This window comes from Xenopus tropicalis, chromosome 1 (assembly GCF_000004195.4).
Source record: "Xenopus tropicalis strain Nigerian chromosome 1, UCB_Xtro_10.0, whole genome shotgun sequence".
Taxonomy (NCBI): Eukaryota; Metazoa; Chordata; class Amphibia; order Anura; family Pipidae; genus Xenopus; species Xenopus tropicalis.
Window position 1 is genome coordinate 83848786 of NC_030677.2, and position 17665 is coordinate 83866450.

Below are 17665 nucleotides of genomic sequence, written 5' to 3' on the forward strand. Positions count from 1 at the left end.
GATATACAATAACTTACAAATCGTTGCACACCTTAATAAGTACAACGTTTTTTATACAGTGATGCCTGGTGGATTATTTTTTGTTCAATGTTTTCTACACAGCATGATAAACAGGCCCCTAAATGTAGCCGGACAACCCTTCTAAAATTGTTTGCCGTAAGCTGGTATCTGTCTCTGGAAGGAACATCACGCAATAGTTATTTGTCTGAAGAATGGACTTTTATAGGATAGCAGCCTTATAAAATCCCAACATTGCCATGTGCAATTCCAAGTGTCAGCTGGAGTAGTGAACCGGTCTCCACTACTGGAATTTAGAACAAGAAAAACCATTGTCTGAGTGATAAATTGCGTTTTACCATTTGGCAGTATAACAAATAAGACTGCTGTGGTTTGTTTGATAGTATGATAGCTGCCTAGATTTCTTGGTTGTGGAGGAGGAATAACTGTTTAGGGCTGTTTTTCACAGTTTGTGCTAGATCCAGGCTTGGACTGACTTGCTAGAGCTCCAGAGGATCTCCCAAGGGGAGCCAGTCTGTGACAATTTCCAACATAAGCATATATGACCTCTAATACCATTTGCTACTGTCCCCATCTAATTTTTGAGATATTGGACCCTGATGTCAGGTTCTCTTGGGGCCTTTCACAGGGTCAGTCTGACACTGACTCAGCCAATTCTTTTCTATTCACTTGAATTAGATCCACACTGGGAAAACTGCCTCAATTGACAACCAGTCACCTATTTGAATTATGTATCCTGCCTGCAGCAGACTGATGAAATCTGATTATGAATTGGTTATTAGAAGTTACTGCACTAAAACAATTTTAGCTAGCGTTAGTGAATAGAGATGAGCAAAATGTTTTGCCAGGCATGGATTCACGCCAAATGTCCACGTTCCGCCATTGTCAGACTTTTACACGCAAACAGGCGCAAAAATTTGCCGTAGAAAATCAGCCAGATGTCGCTTGGGCAGACTTGATCTTCCCATTGGATCGAGGATTGGTTCATTGATGCAGTCCTCGCTTCAACGGCTCCTATTTTCATTGTTGTAGTCCGCTTGATGTCACCCACCTTAGGTGGGCAGATTGGAAGAAAGATTTGGGGACGAGCAAATATTATGGAGTACGTCCATCTTCAGTTTTCAACTAAGTGACTGAGATAATATACGTTTTACTGCAATTAGTGTGTTTAAAACAACTACATTGAAGGATACTGGCCAGGATGCACACAGTATCTGTGTGTATAGTCAGAAATAAAGCCTTTTTAAGCAGGAACCCTGCAAGAGGTGCTCTGTCTTTTTATAATACCATGTCCAGCCACACAGGTTGAAAATATATCATGCTACCATCAAAGGTTACAAAAGAAATGAAGTAAAGCATTCTAACTTATGCAATATGCTCCTGCAGTCCCTCTATGGTACATGTTTTCCAAAGATAAACAGCTTCTTAATAATTTAGAAAAGAATGAGAGAAAGAAAAGAATAAGCAAAACCATACTTACACATTACTCAGCAGAACTGGCGGGACTTCCAGCCCTGGGAAGTAGCATCTGAGGGGGAGAGCCAACGCACCTGGATCAATAAAGCAAAATGCAGGAAAATTAAAAATTGTGAACAAAGTCTAACAAACATTCATACAAAATATGACAGGCTATGTGTGTGGGAGGGAGGAAAGAAAACAAACTGCTTACCAAATGGATTAAATATTTAAAAGGGATCTAAACCCAAAAAATGATATATCCTCATATTTGCAATTTACAATCATTTTCTATTTTTAGTGGTTTCTAAGAAACTCAGTGTCAGCACTCATGTCTATGCACTTCCTGTATTTTCATTTAACCCAAGCATTGCTGATTCTCTGACTTTCAGAGGTTAAGATCCCTTTAAAGGTCTCCTTTAAAGATGTAAAGGTCGGTAGCTTATATATTCTTATGCTGGATATAAGAAACACATATCAACCTCTCTGTAAACAGGCAACATAAACTATAGTTTATATTATTGGATCTCCTTTTTCCGTCATTAAGTATATTTCCCTCCTGGAAGAGACTTTTACAAGGTACATATGTAAAGACTGAAATACTGCTACAGTTGTGTACATCACTAAAGTGACTAAGTGGTTTCCAGGCAACAAAATCCCTCCTAAATCAGGTGGCCCGCAGACTTAAATAATGGACCTCAATGCAGTGAGATTATGTACCCCTATTTTTGCTGACACTGTGAGAGAAAACTTAAAATTTATTTCATTCTCAGTGTATTGCTGCCAAGGAGGACAAGGGAAAAACATGTTACTAAATGTTATGGTTTCATGAACTGGCAGGGTCATTTCAAACATTTTCTTGGCCAGACTTCTGAAGTGAACTAAGAGCATTATGACGTAGCTCAAAACCGTTGTGCCATTACAGGGATATTGTCAATGCATTCTGAATTTTTTAATGTAAAATCAGAGAGTCACCACCAAAATGTTTTATTTTATCCACATATGGTTATTAAAACTCCTTTAAATCCTAAAAAAAAACATAAAACTGTTGTATTATGCAGTAAGTGAAAAATATATTGTAAATTTTGCTTTTAAAAGTAAATACAGGTATGGGACCTGTTATCCAGAATGCTTGGGACCTGGGGTTTTCCAGATAAGGGATCTTTCCAAAATTTGGATCTCCATACCTTTATTAATCCACAAATGCTCTGAGCCTATTTTGCAAGACAATTTCGTAGCTTGCGCAATAATTTCGTACTTTGCGACAAAATTTTGTGTGTCACACCAAGTACGAAAGTTTCGGATTCATTCAAGCTTCGTTATCGTGACTTTCCTTGGGCCAGGTTGGAGCTGCAGATTGCCATTGATTCCTATGGGAGGCTTCCAAAATCATGCACAGAAGGATCAAAGTCGGAAAGGTTTTCCCGCTGTTTACAATCGTTCGGTACGAAAATTTCGGATCGCCAATACGATATTATCATGACTTATACGATTTTTTCGTAAACATTTTCGTGATATTTGCGATCTTCAGAAATTATTGTATCCAATCTGAATTGTTCCCATTTGGGATTCGAACTCGTGATTTTATGAATGAAGCCCTAAGTGTACTAAAAAATTATTTGAACATTAAATAAACCCAGGATAGTTCTGTCCTCAATAAAAATTCATTATATCTTAGTTGGGATCAAGTACAAGGTACTGTTTTAATATTACAGAGAAAAAGGGAAATTATTTTTAAAAATGTGAATTATTTGGTTATAATGGAGTGTATGGGAGATGCCCTTCCCGTAATTCGGAACCTTTCAGGATAATGGGTTTCCGGATAAGGGAAGAGATTCAATTTGATATGCAATTCAAGTCAGAAAAAGCTATCTCAAAGATTATCACATCAAAACTCTATTGAAGTTTATGGGAAAAAAACTGGAACATAGGTACCGCACTCATTCAGTAAATAAATTACTTATTTGCACTAGTTCCTGAATGAGTGCGGTACCTGTTTTTGTACCTTTTGGCGCACTGGTCCCCAATTGCGCATGTCATCACATAGGGGCACATTTCTATGCCAGTGTGTCAATTTCTTTTTTAAATTCCCACTAACCCGGGACAATATTGCTTTGTATCCTGGATCTTGCTCAAGCCTTGTAATTGCAGTTTAATACGAATCTGACCTTTTCCTGTTCCCTAACCACAATATTGCAATCTTTCCAGACTCTGACAACAAGTTTGCCTGATCCATGTCAGTTCTTCTTTTGCCTGATTCTTACTCCTACATGGTATAATAAAGCAAAAAAATGCGGAGCACCACTAAAAATAAAACCAGTCTTTTATTGCATATTTCTTAAGAGGTACACGTACATTCCTTAACAGGACTTTGGCGCCAAAGTCCTGTTAAGGAATGTACGTGTACCTCTTAAGAAATATGCAATAAAAGACTGGTTTTATTTTTAGTGGTGCTCCGCATTTTTTTGCTTTATTATTATACGATTTTTTGGATCCTTGGGGGAGAGGACCCGCGTGTAGCACACTTTTTCAGCGGTAAGTGCTCCCGTGTACCTGTTTGTGTTCTTTATATGGGTTACTCCTACATGGGCCAGCTGTCTTACAGGGATTCTCTTAATGACCCATTGCATTAAGTATATGACACAATCTGTAGTGGGGAACTTCTTGGGAGAGTTACTATACAATTCTTGTACTTTTATTTTAGCCCTTTACAGATTGTTATGCAAAAAAAAAAATTACTGTATGCCCTTTGGTATAGCTTGGTGTGCCATACCCACTGTCAGCCCACTGTAGAGATTAAGACAGGGGAAGCTGAGACATTTAGTTGTTATAGCTGACGTACATTTGACCACCCACGGGTATTGCATGTCTGTTAAAGCAGCAGAGACTACAACATGATCTGGAGCTATGTGAAATAGGTGGATTATTCATATCTTGCTCTAGACTACAAATGTCTTGCCTTATATTTAAGGGTTATACAATAATGTAAATTTAAATAGAATAAAAAATAAAAAAAAAATAAAACAGAACATAAGGTATGTGAACTACAGATGTTCTGTAAAACCTTTTAGACATTTTCTTTGATTTCTTTCAGCATTACATACTGCTGAAATTCTATATTATAAACTACTTAATTGAATTAAGATGTTTAGTTGATGCTTGGTGCCTATACTTTGGAAGGGGTAGTAACACGGATGACTGGGTAACAATAAAAATATTTAAATGCCTACATGTAAATGAAGAACAAAAATGTTATCAAAAGTAGCCTATAGCCATTTTCCAACAGCTTTCAGAGCTTATTAACAAAATGTTAATTTTTCTTTATGTTAGATCATGACGTATGCCTGACCTAACACATTTGGCAAATCCTTATAATAGCCTGCAGGCTTCTACACTATCCAATGTTATTCTATTACTATTTCAGCTTATGGCCACATTACAGTAGATCTCTTTATGTATAATAAAGTCGGCTTTCTTATTTATAAGTAAATTAAAAAATACTCACACACTTGTAATGATTTGGAGTAATTATTGGATACATTTTTACATTTTGTTAAACCATTTTAAAACAGTATCTGGGTGCCATTAACAATCACCGTTTTCCTTTATAGATTACATTTTTGGCTAACTAACCATATTTTGCACAGCCTATCTATTTACCCAGTTTAATTTTTATACCAAACTGTTCCTTTAAGAGAGAAATGTTGTCACTGTATGGTATATGACAATTGGATCAATCAGATATCAAATATCAATCTTTAACAGGAGTCTCTTCAGGTAAGCAGAAACTTCTTGATGCAGTAGTTTAATTGAAAATTCACTAAGCATACTATAAGGGTGATATTTACTGAAAAAGGATTGCAGTCATTCTGGGGGCAAAGTAACTGAAACACACTTAACAAAAGAAAATGCTGCTATATTTATCTTATTTAGCAAGAATAATATTCCAAGCCATTTCTGAGCAAAGAATTACTATGTAAAGACATAAAATAAGGGAAACAAAATTACCTACCGTTTTAGGATTCTGCACATCAAGGAAAGGCACTGCTTAGTCGGGCCTCTAAATCCAATGACAATCACTGTCAATATTATAGTAGGGGCAGCAGCACTTGGAATACAGCAACGTATTGGGAAGAAAGACTGTTTTCTCTAGAAGAAGGGGTGCAGGGAAGTGGGTGTAAACTCAGACCAGAAGAAGGTGAGTCTGGGAGGGCATGTGATATAAGTACCGGTAAGAAAAATGATTAAGACTTTATGGGAAAACCATAAAAGGAGCACCAGAATGCTAAACAGATACACGTGTTAACAGCAGTGTTAATAGTATGCGGATTGCCAGTGACACCACTAAAGATGCCTCCCATTATATATGGGAAAAGGCAAAATAGCAAATGTGTATAAAAGCTGCCAATGTTTTTCTTATTTAAGAAAATACACTCGGGAAAATACCTTAGCTAACAAGGTTACAGATTTTTTTCTGTGAGATCCTTAACTCAAGCAGGGTTTCCTTTATGATTGCTTGAGTCAAAAGGTTTAGGGAATTATAGAACAAAGCAGAAATAGAGACTGCACTCAAGCAAAATTTCAGCTGGGGAGCTTACCCCATTTATTATGCCAATGTACCACAAAACATCAACGTTTCGGGGGGGGGGGGGGCACTCCCTCCCTTCGTCAGGATGCTGCCATACGCCTAGGAGACTTTGCACCACAGAAAAGAGTGCAGCTGTGATTTTTTTTGTTCAGGCAATAATAGACCTGCCCCCAAATTTACAGTTGAATCCTGTTTTGACAAACTGATTAATGGAGAAACTCTAAATATCCAGTCTGATAAAAAAAATAAAGTTGTAAAAATTTGTAAGACCATTTGTTCTCCGTTACAGAGTTTCATGGCCCACCTTGTTATTATGCTCATGGCTCAGCTCAAACAAGCTTTCTTTGGCTGACACAGGATATGGCACTTATATGTTTCAGCAATCATAATTTGAACAAGGGCCCAGGTCCCAATTTTGTGGAATACTACTACAGGTATGGGATCCGTTATCCGGAAACCCATTGTCCAGAAAGTTCCGAATTACGGAAAGGCTATCTCCATAGACTCCACTATAAGAAAATAATTCTAATTTTTTAAAAATGATTTCCTTTTTCTCTGTAATAATAGAACAGTACCTTGTAATTCAGGGGGCTCAAACTCAATTTACCTGGGGGCCGCAGGAGGCAAAGTCAGGATGAGGCTGGGCCGCATAAGGGATTTCACAAAAAATTGGCTTTCAAGGGATAATGCAAGGCACGGCGGGCGGGAGCTGCTGATTGCGGAAATGACGTTATGCCATCATAACAGTTATTATGGGAAGACGTTCTGTGTGCACAATTAGCTCCTTAGCAGCAATAAAAATCGCGATCCATTCATTGCTTTTAAGAAGGCGTTGGTGGGGGCCACAAAATATTGTACCGAGGGCCGCAAATGGCCCGCGGGCCGCGAGTTTGAGACCCCTGTTGTAATTGATCCCAACTAAGAAATAATTAATCCTTATTGGAAGCTAAACAATCTTATTGGGTTTAAATGATGTTTAAATGATTTTTTAGTAGACTTAAGGTATGGAGATCCAAATTACGGAAAGATCTCTTATCTGGAAAGCCCAGGGTCCCGAGCATTCTGGATAACAGGTCCCATACCTGTACAAGTAGCTTAGTTCAGTTTTAGCTAGGTCACTTTTCTGATTTTCTCACACTTCCTTTTGAATTGGAGGAAAGCTGATGTAATTCCATATGTAAAAAGGGACTACAATCACAGCCTGGTGATTATAGGCCTGTATGTTTGACATCTGTTGCAGGCAAGTTATTTGAAGACTTGTTAATGGACCACATTCAACATGAAATTCAGAAGATTTATAAGTAGTAATTAGCATGATTTATGTAGGACAGATAATATAGGGCACAAATAGTTGCTCTTTATAATGAATTAAGTAGGAACTTCGACAGTGGAGTTACAGTATGATTATTAGAATGAATATTATTATTTGTATATAGAACACTATTATATTCTGCAGCACTTTCAGCAATTACACACCATTCCAGTAGAAATTACATTCATGCACATTATGGTTAATTTTATCAAGAGCCAGCTAACCTTCATTTTATGTTTTTGGAGTTTGTGAGGAAACTGCAGTGCTTGAAAAAAACCCACTCAAGTACAGGTATGGGATCCCTTATGCGGAAACCTGTTATCCAGAAAGTTCTGAATAACGGAAATGTCATCTGCCATAGATTCCATTATAAGCAAATAATTCTAATTTTTAAAAATGATTTCCTTTTTCTCTGTAATCATAAACCAGTACCTTGTACTTGATCCCAACTAAGATATAAATAATCCTTATTGGAGGCAAAACAAGCCTATTAGGTTTATTCAATATTTAAATGATTTTTAGAAGACTTAAGTTATGGAGATCCAAATTATGGAAAGATCCCTTATCCAGAAAACCCCAGGTCCCGAGCATTCTGGATAACAGGTTCCATACCTATACTGTAAGAATATACAAACTCCTTTCAAGGGGACCATAAACTAAGCTCTCTTATGTGATTTTCACCAGTAGATTCTTTCAGGGGGCAGAGGGGGCACCCATTCAACATAGAAGAAAGAAGATTCTGAATGTACGGGTATGCAATCTGTTATCCGGGAACCTGTTATCCAAAAGGCTCCGAATTACAGAAAAACCAGCTCCCATAGATTCCATTTTAATAAAATAATTAAAATTTTGAAAAAATATTTCCTTTTTCTCTGAAGTAATAAAACAGTACATTGTATTTGACCCCAACTGAGATATAATTAATCCTTATGGAGATCTAAATTACAGAAAGATCTCTTATCCGGAAAGCCCCAGGTCCCGAGCATTCTGCATAATAGGTCCCATACCTGTACATCTTAAAATGTGAAAAAGATTTTTTATGATGAGCTCTTGTACTGGCAGAAATATTAAGATTGTTTTAAAAAAGATGTAAAGGTAGCGCATGATGTGTAGGTGTTATTTACCCACTTAAAAAATACTGTTGTTTTTTTTTTTACACTAGTTGTGTTTTTGTTGTCCTCTAATCATTGCTGTTAGGTTGAAGACACATGGAGCTACTAGTAGCAGCTACTTTTTCAGGGCTACTAAACGCCAGAAAATACCCTGCCATAGACAATACTGAGAATTGCCTGTGCTAAAACACACGTAGAGACAATTATCAGAAAATGATCAGTATTGTCTATTTAAGTAGCTGTGACAAGTAGCTCTGTGTATCTTCACCCTAAATGTTAACACATATTTCAAAAACAATTTATTAATCTTGTCTAGAAAGACACAAGCATTGATGCCACATGAATTTATATAATGCCTGCCATAAAAAAAAAGCTGTCTTTTTTTATGAAGAAGAAAGTAAATGGCAATCTATTAAATATTTATGCCAGCTCTATAGAACACAATGAGGAAAGAAGCATCTCAGAGAAGACCCCTCTATAGAAAGACATTGATAGAATTAAAGATAACCAAGCTAGATTTCATATATTTCTTAAGGAAGCCATACACACTACAATCCTGCTAGGTATTACTGCTTGACCCATGGACCAAAGGGATGAATAGCATAAAATGTAAGGGTAGCCTTCTGGTGTTCTGGTGAAACGCAAATGATCAGAGCAGCTACAGCTCCTATTCACTTCCTCATCTGCCAGAGACCCAAACACTGGCAGATATGGTGCATTGGCAGATTAGATTTTTAAATGTGTTAGATCCCATACCAAATCCATATAACATATTGTCAGTATCAATGGCCAACAATACAAGTATTGAAAATGTATAAGTATGCGTGTGGGCAGCATTATCAAGACCTTAACAAAAAGGTCATAAATATGTCAGAAATAAACTAGAACAGTATCCCTATTATTAGAATTTCTCATCATTGCCTTTCTAAACTTCAGTTTATCCCAAATACTACTGCTAGATTAAAGTTGTCCACACAAAACTCATTTTCCAGCTAACTGACCAATGACTGATTTTATACTGTGCATTTGTGTCACACGTTTGATCGTATCTCTTTGTACAACCAGCTACATCTTATTTAGGGTTGGCTGTTGACCACATAAATGAAAAGGTAGCGGTCATAAGCCTATCGTTCCATGTTTGGGTGATCACTTGTGAAACTCATTCAGACACATTTACTTGCAGCAGGCAATATTCTCCAGTGCAGTGAGCCATAACAACCAATGAGAAATTGGCCTTCTTCAGTGTAATGCTGGCAGAACAACAGTGCACATTTGCTTTTTGTTGTAAATTATTCTAATGGGACCCAGAAGCAGCTATAGTATACTGTAATTGATTTATATGATTAACATGAGTTACCACAGGATTAAAGGGAGTTAAACAAATTTGGACTGAAATACAGGTCCTTTTCAAAAAATTAGCATATTGTGATAAAGTTCATTATTTTCTGTAATGTACTGATAAACATTAGACTTTCATATATTTTAGATTCATTACACACAACTGAAGTAGTTCAAGCCTTTTCTTGTTTTAATATTGATGATTGTGGCATACAGCTCATGAAAACCCAAAATTCCTATCTCAAAAAATTAGCATATTTCATCCGCCCAATAAAAGAAAAGTGTTTTTAATACAAAAAAAGTCAACCTTCAAATAATTATGTTCAGTTATGCACTCAATACTTGGTCGGGAATCCTTTTGCAGAAATGACTGCTTCAATGTGGCGTGGCATGGAGGCAATCAGCCTGTGGCACTGCTCAGGTGTTATGGAGGCCCAGGATGCTTCAATAGTGGCCTTAAGCTCATCCAGAGTGTTGGGTCTTGTGTCTCTCAACTTTCTCTTCACAATATCCCACAGATTCTCTATGGGGTTCAGGTCAGGAGAGTTGGCAGGCCAATTGAGCACAGTAATACCATGGTCAGTAAACCATTTACCAGTGGTTTTGGCACTGTGAGCAGGTGCCAGGTCATGCTGAAAAATGAAATCTTCATCTCCATAAAGCTTTTCAGCAGATGGAAGCATGAAGTGCTCCAAAATCTCCTGATAGCTAGCTGCATTGACCCTGCCCTTGATAAAACACAGTGGACCAACACCAGCAGCTGACATGGCACCCCAGACCATCACTGACTGTGGGTACTTGACACTGGACTTCAGGCATTTTGGCATTTCCCTCTCCCCAGTCTTCCTCCAGACTCTGGCACCTTGATTTCCGAATGACATACTTTGGACCACTGAGCAACAGTCCAGTGCTGCTTCTCTGTAGCCCAGGTCAGGCGCTTCTGCCGCTGTTTCTGGTTCAAAAGTGGCTTGACCTGGGGAATGCAGCACCTGTAGCCCATTTCCTGCACGCGCCTGTACACGGTGGCTCTGGATGTTTCTACTCCAGACTCAGTCCACTGCTTCTGCAGGTCCCCCAAGGTCAGGAATCGGTCCTTCTCCACAATCTTCCTCAGGGCCCAGTCACCTCTTCTCGTTGTGCAGCGTTTTCTGCCACACTTTTTCCTTCCCACAGACTTCCCACTGAGGTGCCTTGATACAGCACTTTGGGAACAGCCTATTTGTTCAGAAATTTCTTTTTGTGTCTTACCCTCTTGCTTGAGGGTGTCAATGATGGCCTTCTGGACAGCAGTCAGGTCGGCAGTCTTACCCATGATTGCGGTTTTGAGTAATGAACCAGGCTGGGAGTTTTTAAAAGCCTCAGGAATCTTTTGCAGGTTTTTAGAGTTAATTTGTTGATTCAGATGATTAGGTTAATAGCTCGTTTAGAGAACCTTTTCATGATATGCTAATTTTTTGAGATAGGAATTTTGGGTTTTCATGAGCTGTATGCCACAATCATCAATATTAAAACAAGAAAAGGCTTGAACTACTTCAGTTGTGTGTAATGAATCTAAAATATATGAAAGTCTAATGTTTATCAGTACATTACAGAAAATAATGAACTTTATCACAATATGCTAATTTTTTGAAAAGGACCTGTATATGTTTTTCAGATAACACAGATAATGTTTAATATCTGTTAATTTCATAAACACCTTCTCTTGTTTATATTTTCAATTGAGCAATTTTAACTAGACTTTTATTATAAATGCTGTAGGTGAGTTTCAGCAGCATGGTTCAGTAAATACAAGGTTTTAACAGAAAGTGCATTATTTTCTGTCTCCCCAAAGCCACTGTAAATTTTCCAGATGATGTCATGGTTTCTATCATTCTAAAACAACATGATCCCTATGCTGTCTCAAGTTTTCTATTAACTTAATTCCTCTGTCTTTAAAGGGATACTACAGAATCTGGAAGACATGCAACTTTTAGTAAAGACATTAAGAGTTAATAGTAAATTGCTCATTTATTTGCTATATTACATTATTTGAAATGTAGCTAAAGCCTGGCTAATCTAAAACTATTCATAGTCCATTTTGCAAAACAAATAAATCATGGCTGTTAAAGCAACCATGATCATCACCCATCTTGTTATGTGTGTGTATTTTATACAACTTTGCCAACAACAGTGAGATGAGACAATTGTATGGACAATTTCCAAATCATCCCCATATGTATCTTTTCTCTACATCCCATAATCATAACATAGTCCTGACAGCATGACGTGCTGTGTATATATATATATATATGTTCTATGTCATGTAATTTTACTGTAAGAAAAAGCCTTGTCCAGTGTTGCATCATTAAAATCCTTCTCTTTGTACCAAGACTTAAGACTGACTGGAGAGTCAGAATGATTATTTAAAGTGATACTAACACCAAAAAACTCTTCAAAATATGAAAATATGAATGTACATTAAAAGTTACCTAAAGGTCATGTTGATCATTTTTTGGTGATAGGTTTGCTTTTGTAAGTAATTGCTACTTGAAGTTCCTAAACCTGACTGTTTTACCAACCTGACTGTCCCTTCTCAGCCTGACTGTTTAAGCTTGTGAATGGACTCCTGCTGCACAAATATGGCAGCCCCCTAATAGAGGAACATAAGTGGTCAGATAGGTAATGTACAAACACTGGTCGTACTTTTAAGGCAAAATTATAAATAATGTGCAAGGACAATGTTATGCTAAATGTAAACTCTGTGACTTTAAACTTTTATTTCAGAAAAAAAGTGAAACCTTTATATTCTGTTATTTTGGGAGATATTCCTTGTTATGTCCTAGCTGTAAATATGAAGTCTATTAAATGGTTTACATATGAATGTCTGCACTAAGGCAAAAGCTATTCCAGTGAGAGAACACATTCCTAATTTACATCATTTACAAAAATCTGCTGAAACTCTACTCCACTCTAAAACAAAGCACAAACTGCTGCAACCAAAATAGTAGCTGAAGCTGATAAAACAGATTAATTATTTTTAGACGCTGATACATATTACACTTAGAACAATCCAGAGGTAAGTGAATGCCCTGCCATTCCACACAACCCATCCAACCAACAACCCTCTGTTTTCAAGCAAAAGGCATCCCTTTTTAGGTTCAGCAAATCATGACTGTACCAGAGACAATAGGCAGTACGCAAACCTTGCTGTGTTAAAATCACAGGCAGTGCATTTCCTGCTGTCGTAAAAAAAGACATGACAGGAAGGATTTTGATTATAGTTAGAAGGGTTAAACCTTTGGTATTAACAGCATAAATAAGTCTTTATATACAAAAGGTTGTAGCTATTATACAGGCATTTAAAGGTCAGAAAAATAACCTATATTAGGCAAAAGAAGTATGTTGCTTCTTGTTTTATATAAATACACAGACATATTCCTTATTATTTTAATTCAATGCTTTACCAGGGGCTTTCAACATTAGGGTGGTCTGTAACGTCCTGTATTTGTATTTATGAAAAAATGGTGAAAATAAGTAAAAATATTTTGTTCAGGAAGACAGAGAAGCATAAAAATAAATGTATACAAAAAATGGATACAAAAAACACATTTCATGTTTGTAAATCTTACTGTACTGTTCATTTAAAGGTCAGCTTATATGAATCTCTGATTTTGTTCAGCCAATTAAATTACAATTAAGCACACCCCGGGCTCAGCAATGATGAATCACATCCTTTTTTTGTGTGCTGAATGGTAATCTATTATTTTTACTGTTTATTTCCTTGTTAATTCAATATGGTGGCACTATACATGTAACACTGGTGATTAGAACAATACTTTTATTTACAATGCCTTGAATAAGACTGAAATTTTACATATTTTGTTGCTCCCTAAAATTAAAATGGATTTTGCCATATGATTTACAGAACATATTTAACACTTTGTGCGTGTAAAATACTGCTTATTGTGACACAAAAGTAAAACAAAAAAAGCAGATATTTGTTGGTTGAATAAGTGCTGCCCCACCAAGCCAGTACTTGGTAGAACTACCATTGGCAGCAATTACAGCTGCAATTCATTTGGCTTTACCAGTTTTGCACATTTGAAATCTTTTTTGTTGGCAAAATTGGGCTTTGATCAGGAGATTAATGAACAACAATTTGTCAGCTGAGGTCTGTGCCATTCTACATCAAGTTCTTGGTTACAGACAGCTCCATTTAAACTTTTGTTGCATTTCTATTGTCATTGTCCTGCTGGAAGGTAAACCTCAGCCAGTCTCTGGTCTTTAGCAGTTTGCTATGACACATTAAAGCACAAGAGCAATCCCCTGCTTTTCTGTTCATCTGGCTACCAGGTCTGCCTATTTATGGACTAAGCACTTAGCATCAGAGTAAGTGTTTAGGAAAGGTCAGGGTAGAGGTCTATGGCTGTGATATCTGTATGTCTCTAGCAGACTAAAGTCGTTTTTTTCACAACAATTGTCCTGTATTTGATTCCAACAATTTAATCCTAAATCCTGAAAAGTCTCCTTATCATTGCTGATAGAAAGCATCCACACAACACAATTCTGCACAATTATTCACTGCAAGGATAGTGTTCAGAGAGTGATGTGCAGTGTTATCCACCACTTAAAGCATATTGGGCTATGGGTAAAATGTTCAATTTTAGATTAATCAAAATCAGAAACTTTTCACTTGGCAAATTCCAAACAACATATGTATTTTTTTTTAATTCTGAGCAATGACTTTCTTCTGTCCACTATTCCACGAAACCCAGCTATGTGAAGTGTCCAGGTTATAGTCATCCCATGAATGGTTTCTCTAATCTCAGCTACTGTAATGTGCAGCATGCACGAGTAGTGCTTTATGCATAAAAAATATACATACATGTCTCCAGTTCTTCAGAGTAAGCCCTCTTGTTATTTTCTATAATTAGTGCCCTCTTCACTCAGTCCTTGAAATTAAGTGGAAGGCAGGGTTGCTGTTGTGTAATAATAATAATAATAATAATAAACTTAACATTGCAGTGCAGGATGTTCAAAGTTTTGGACATTTCTTTTATAACTCAGCCCTAATTGGTGCTCCTTGGTCTTTATGATGTTTTTTTCAAATATGACCTCTGGCAAGCTCTGGAATTTCAAAAACTAGGGGGCTGATTTACTTACCCACGAACGTGTCGAATGGAGTCCGATTGCGTTTTTTTCGTAATGATCGGTATTTTGCGATTTTTTCGTATGTTTTGCGATTTTTTCGGATTCTTTACGAATTTTTCGTTACCAATACGATTTTTGCGTAAAAACGCGAGTTTTCCTATCCATTACGAAAGTTGCGTAAAAAGTTGCGCATTTTTCGTAGCGTTAAAACTTACGCGAAAAGTTGCGCATTTTCCGTAGCGTTAAGTTTTAACGCTACGAAAAATGCGCAACTTTTCGCGTAAGTTTTAACGCTACGAAAAATGCGCAACTTTTTACGCAACTTTCGTAATGGATACGAAAAACTCGCGTTTTTACGCAAAAATCGTATTGGTAACGAAAAATTCGTACAGAATCCGAAAAAATCGCAAAACATACGAAAAAATCGCAAAATGTTCGTTTTCAAGTCGGAACTTTTCCAATTCGGGTCGGATTCGTGGGTTAGTAAATCAGCCCCCAAGTGTTTAGTATTTATTTTGAAATCATGTAAAACTTAATTTTCACACAGGTGCCATTTGACTTCCAAAGGGGTTGAATACATATGCAACCAAGACTTTTCAGATATGTAGATTAGTGATAGTAAACCCCAGTTAAATCAATTTTATTTAAGGTTGTAGCACAACAAAATGCAGAAAAATCCAAAATGGAAATACTTATGCAAGGCATTGTATGTTACTCTTTCAAAAGTTTGACAAACCAGTTTGCAATGCAGCAACTGTGACATTTAATAAGTGGCTCTAAACTTGGCTACTGTATCTTGAGTATTTTTCTTGGTGACCCAACTTATTTCAGCAGTCCATGTGTTAAAATGCTCTTATCGACATTTGTTCACAAACTCCTGTGTTGGCGTAAGAATTTGTAAGCATTGGGCCAACATAAGGATGGGGGGACTAAAAAATAGCTACCAACAGACGTTTTTTAATAAAAGAAAATATTATAATAGATGATAACCCTGTCTATAAGACCACCCTCACTCCCATCATCAATTATTTATATAGTTCCAGCACGTTAAATAGCCCTTTACATTAATTTATAACAATCAGGGGTTTTACAATCATTTCGAAACAAGGGCTACAAAGTACATAGGATAGAGGAGAGGACCCTACTTACAAGAGCTTACAATCTAAATTCCAATAATTACATCACAGAAAACATTTCAGCACAATTATACATTTAGCCAGTCTTGCTTAGTGCTGTTGTTATGGTGATCACACTACTAATGCAGGGCACTACATCAAGGGGCTCCTAGGTTTTTTATTGATTTGTTAGGCACCATAAACTTAGGTAGCCCATTCAGTCTGGCCTGCTTGACAGTAGGTATACAATATGTGAAATCCCGCTGGCACTCTTACGAATTTAAAGCTTAATAATGTGTTTTGCCACAAAAGTGATCCACAGAATTAATAAAGGTTTCATCAGTCTTCTTGCAGTGAACTGGTTAGGAAAGTAGTTAGTGTGTCAAGTGCAACGTGGTACCAGGATTAGAAAAGGTTGGTGGGATATAGAGTGAGGTCGTGGCTGATTTGCATCAATTACCTGGGCATGCAGTGAAGCAGGATAGGTGAAAGCAGGAGGAGGTAGAGCAGGTGCTAACTCCGCTGGGTAGAGGGGGTATGGCGCCCACACTTCTGGGCTACCCGGATAAAGTGCAGGCACTGTGAGCTCATCTGCAAGAAAAGAATAAGGACATAATGTTAGTAATACAATGCTATAGGACTAAGTTTAAACTGGGGGTATGAGAGAGTTTTGAGCATAATAGATTTAAGGAGTTACATCAGAGCTTATTCCAATTTTTATAATAAGCCATAACTCCATCCCATTAAATTGTTACTGTAAGTAATTATGTTGGTAAGTTTTTTTTTTTCTAATCCACTAGTTGTGCAGTTTTCTTGGTAAATCAATAATAAAATGAAACCTAAGAAAGGGTAGAGTATTCATACTGTTTCACAATGTCAGTATTATCTGTCTGTATCATTATTTTAGGTCTCTTCCTCCTTTGCCCTGATCTGGGTTAATGATAAGAAAGGTAGTTTACTAATGAGTAGCCACCATCCTGAGGTTATTGGAATTATACAGTTAGCGGCAGAAATATTGGTGGTTGATTCACTGAAGTGATAGATTGATGAATAACTGCTGAAAAGTTTATTTATTGAGCTCAAAGCATTATATTTGGCTCTACCTTATAATAATTGTATTTTTTAAATTACTCTGATATTTAGTCAACAAACCTAAGCACAACTACAACATAAGCCACTAGGGGTAGGCAGCTGCTGAGGATGCTATAAGATGTGGCAACTCATACCTACAGGTTTTTGCACATAGGATGAAATGGAATGAGTAGAAGTCCAAGAAAACTCCTTAATAGTGAACAAATTGATGCTTGAATAGGTGTGGATATATATGTTTTAGAGGTGAATTCTACTATGCATGTACACATACTGTATGTAGATTAAAATGTGCATGTGGTTAAGGAGTATTTTGTGGTTGCTGAATGCTCAGCCTTACAAAGTAGCAGGTCCCACAAAGGTAATAGTTTTAATTCGTTGTATGCTCAGAGAGCATATCATTAACATGAAAAAAATAATATCTCATTAAATCTTGTTAATGATGTTGAAACTGAAGTTGTTCTAGTTACAACAGTCATGTTTCCACTTGGACAGATACAAAGCCTAA

General features: G+C 36.9%; 1 protein-coding gene across 6 annotated transcripts in view; it reads right to left on the bottom strand.

Moving 5' to 3' along the window:
* The window catches only part of rbpms (RNA binding protein with multiple splicing), a 135800-nt gene that overhangs the window by 20307 nt on the left and 97828 nt on the right, over positions 1-17665 (bottom strand). For 2 of the 6 annotated variants that reach the window (NM_001171852.1, XM_018091816.2), the window contains 2 exon segments: positions 1499-1568; positions 16529-16659. In NM_001171852.1, the coding sequence (NP_001165323.1) occupies positions 1506-1568; positions 16529-16659 (194 nt within the window). In that variant the 3' untranslated portion in view covers positions 1499-1505. 6 annotated transcript variants of the gene reach the window in all.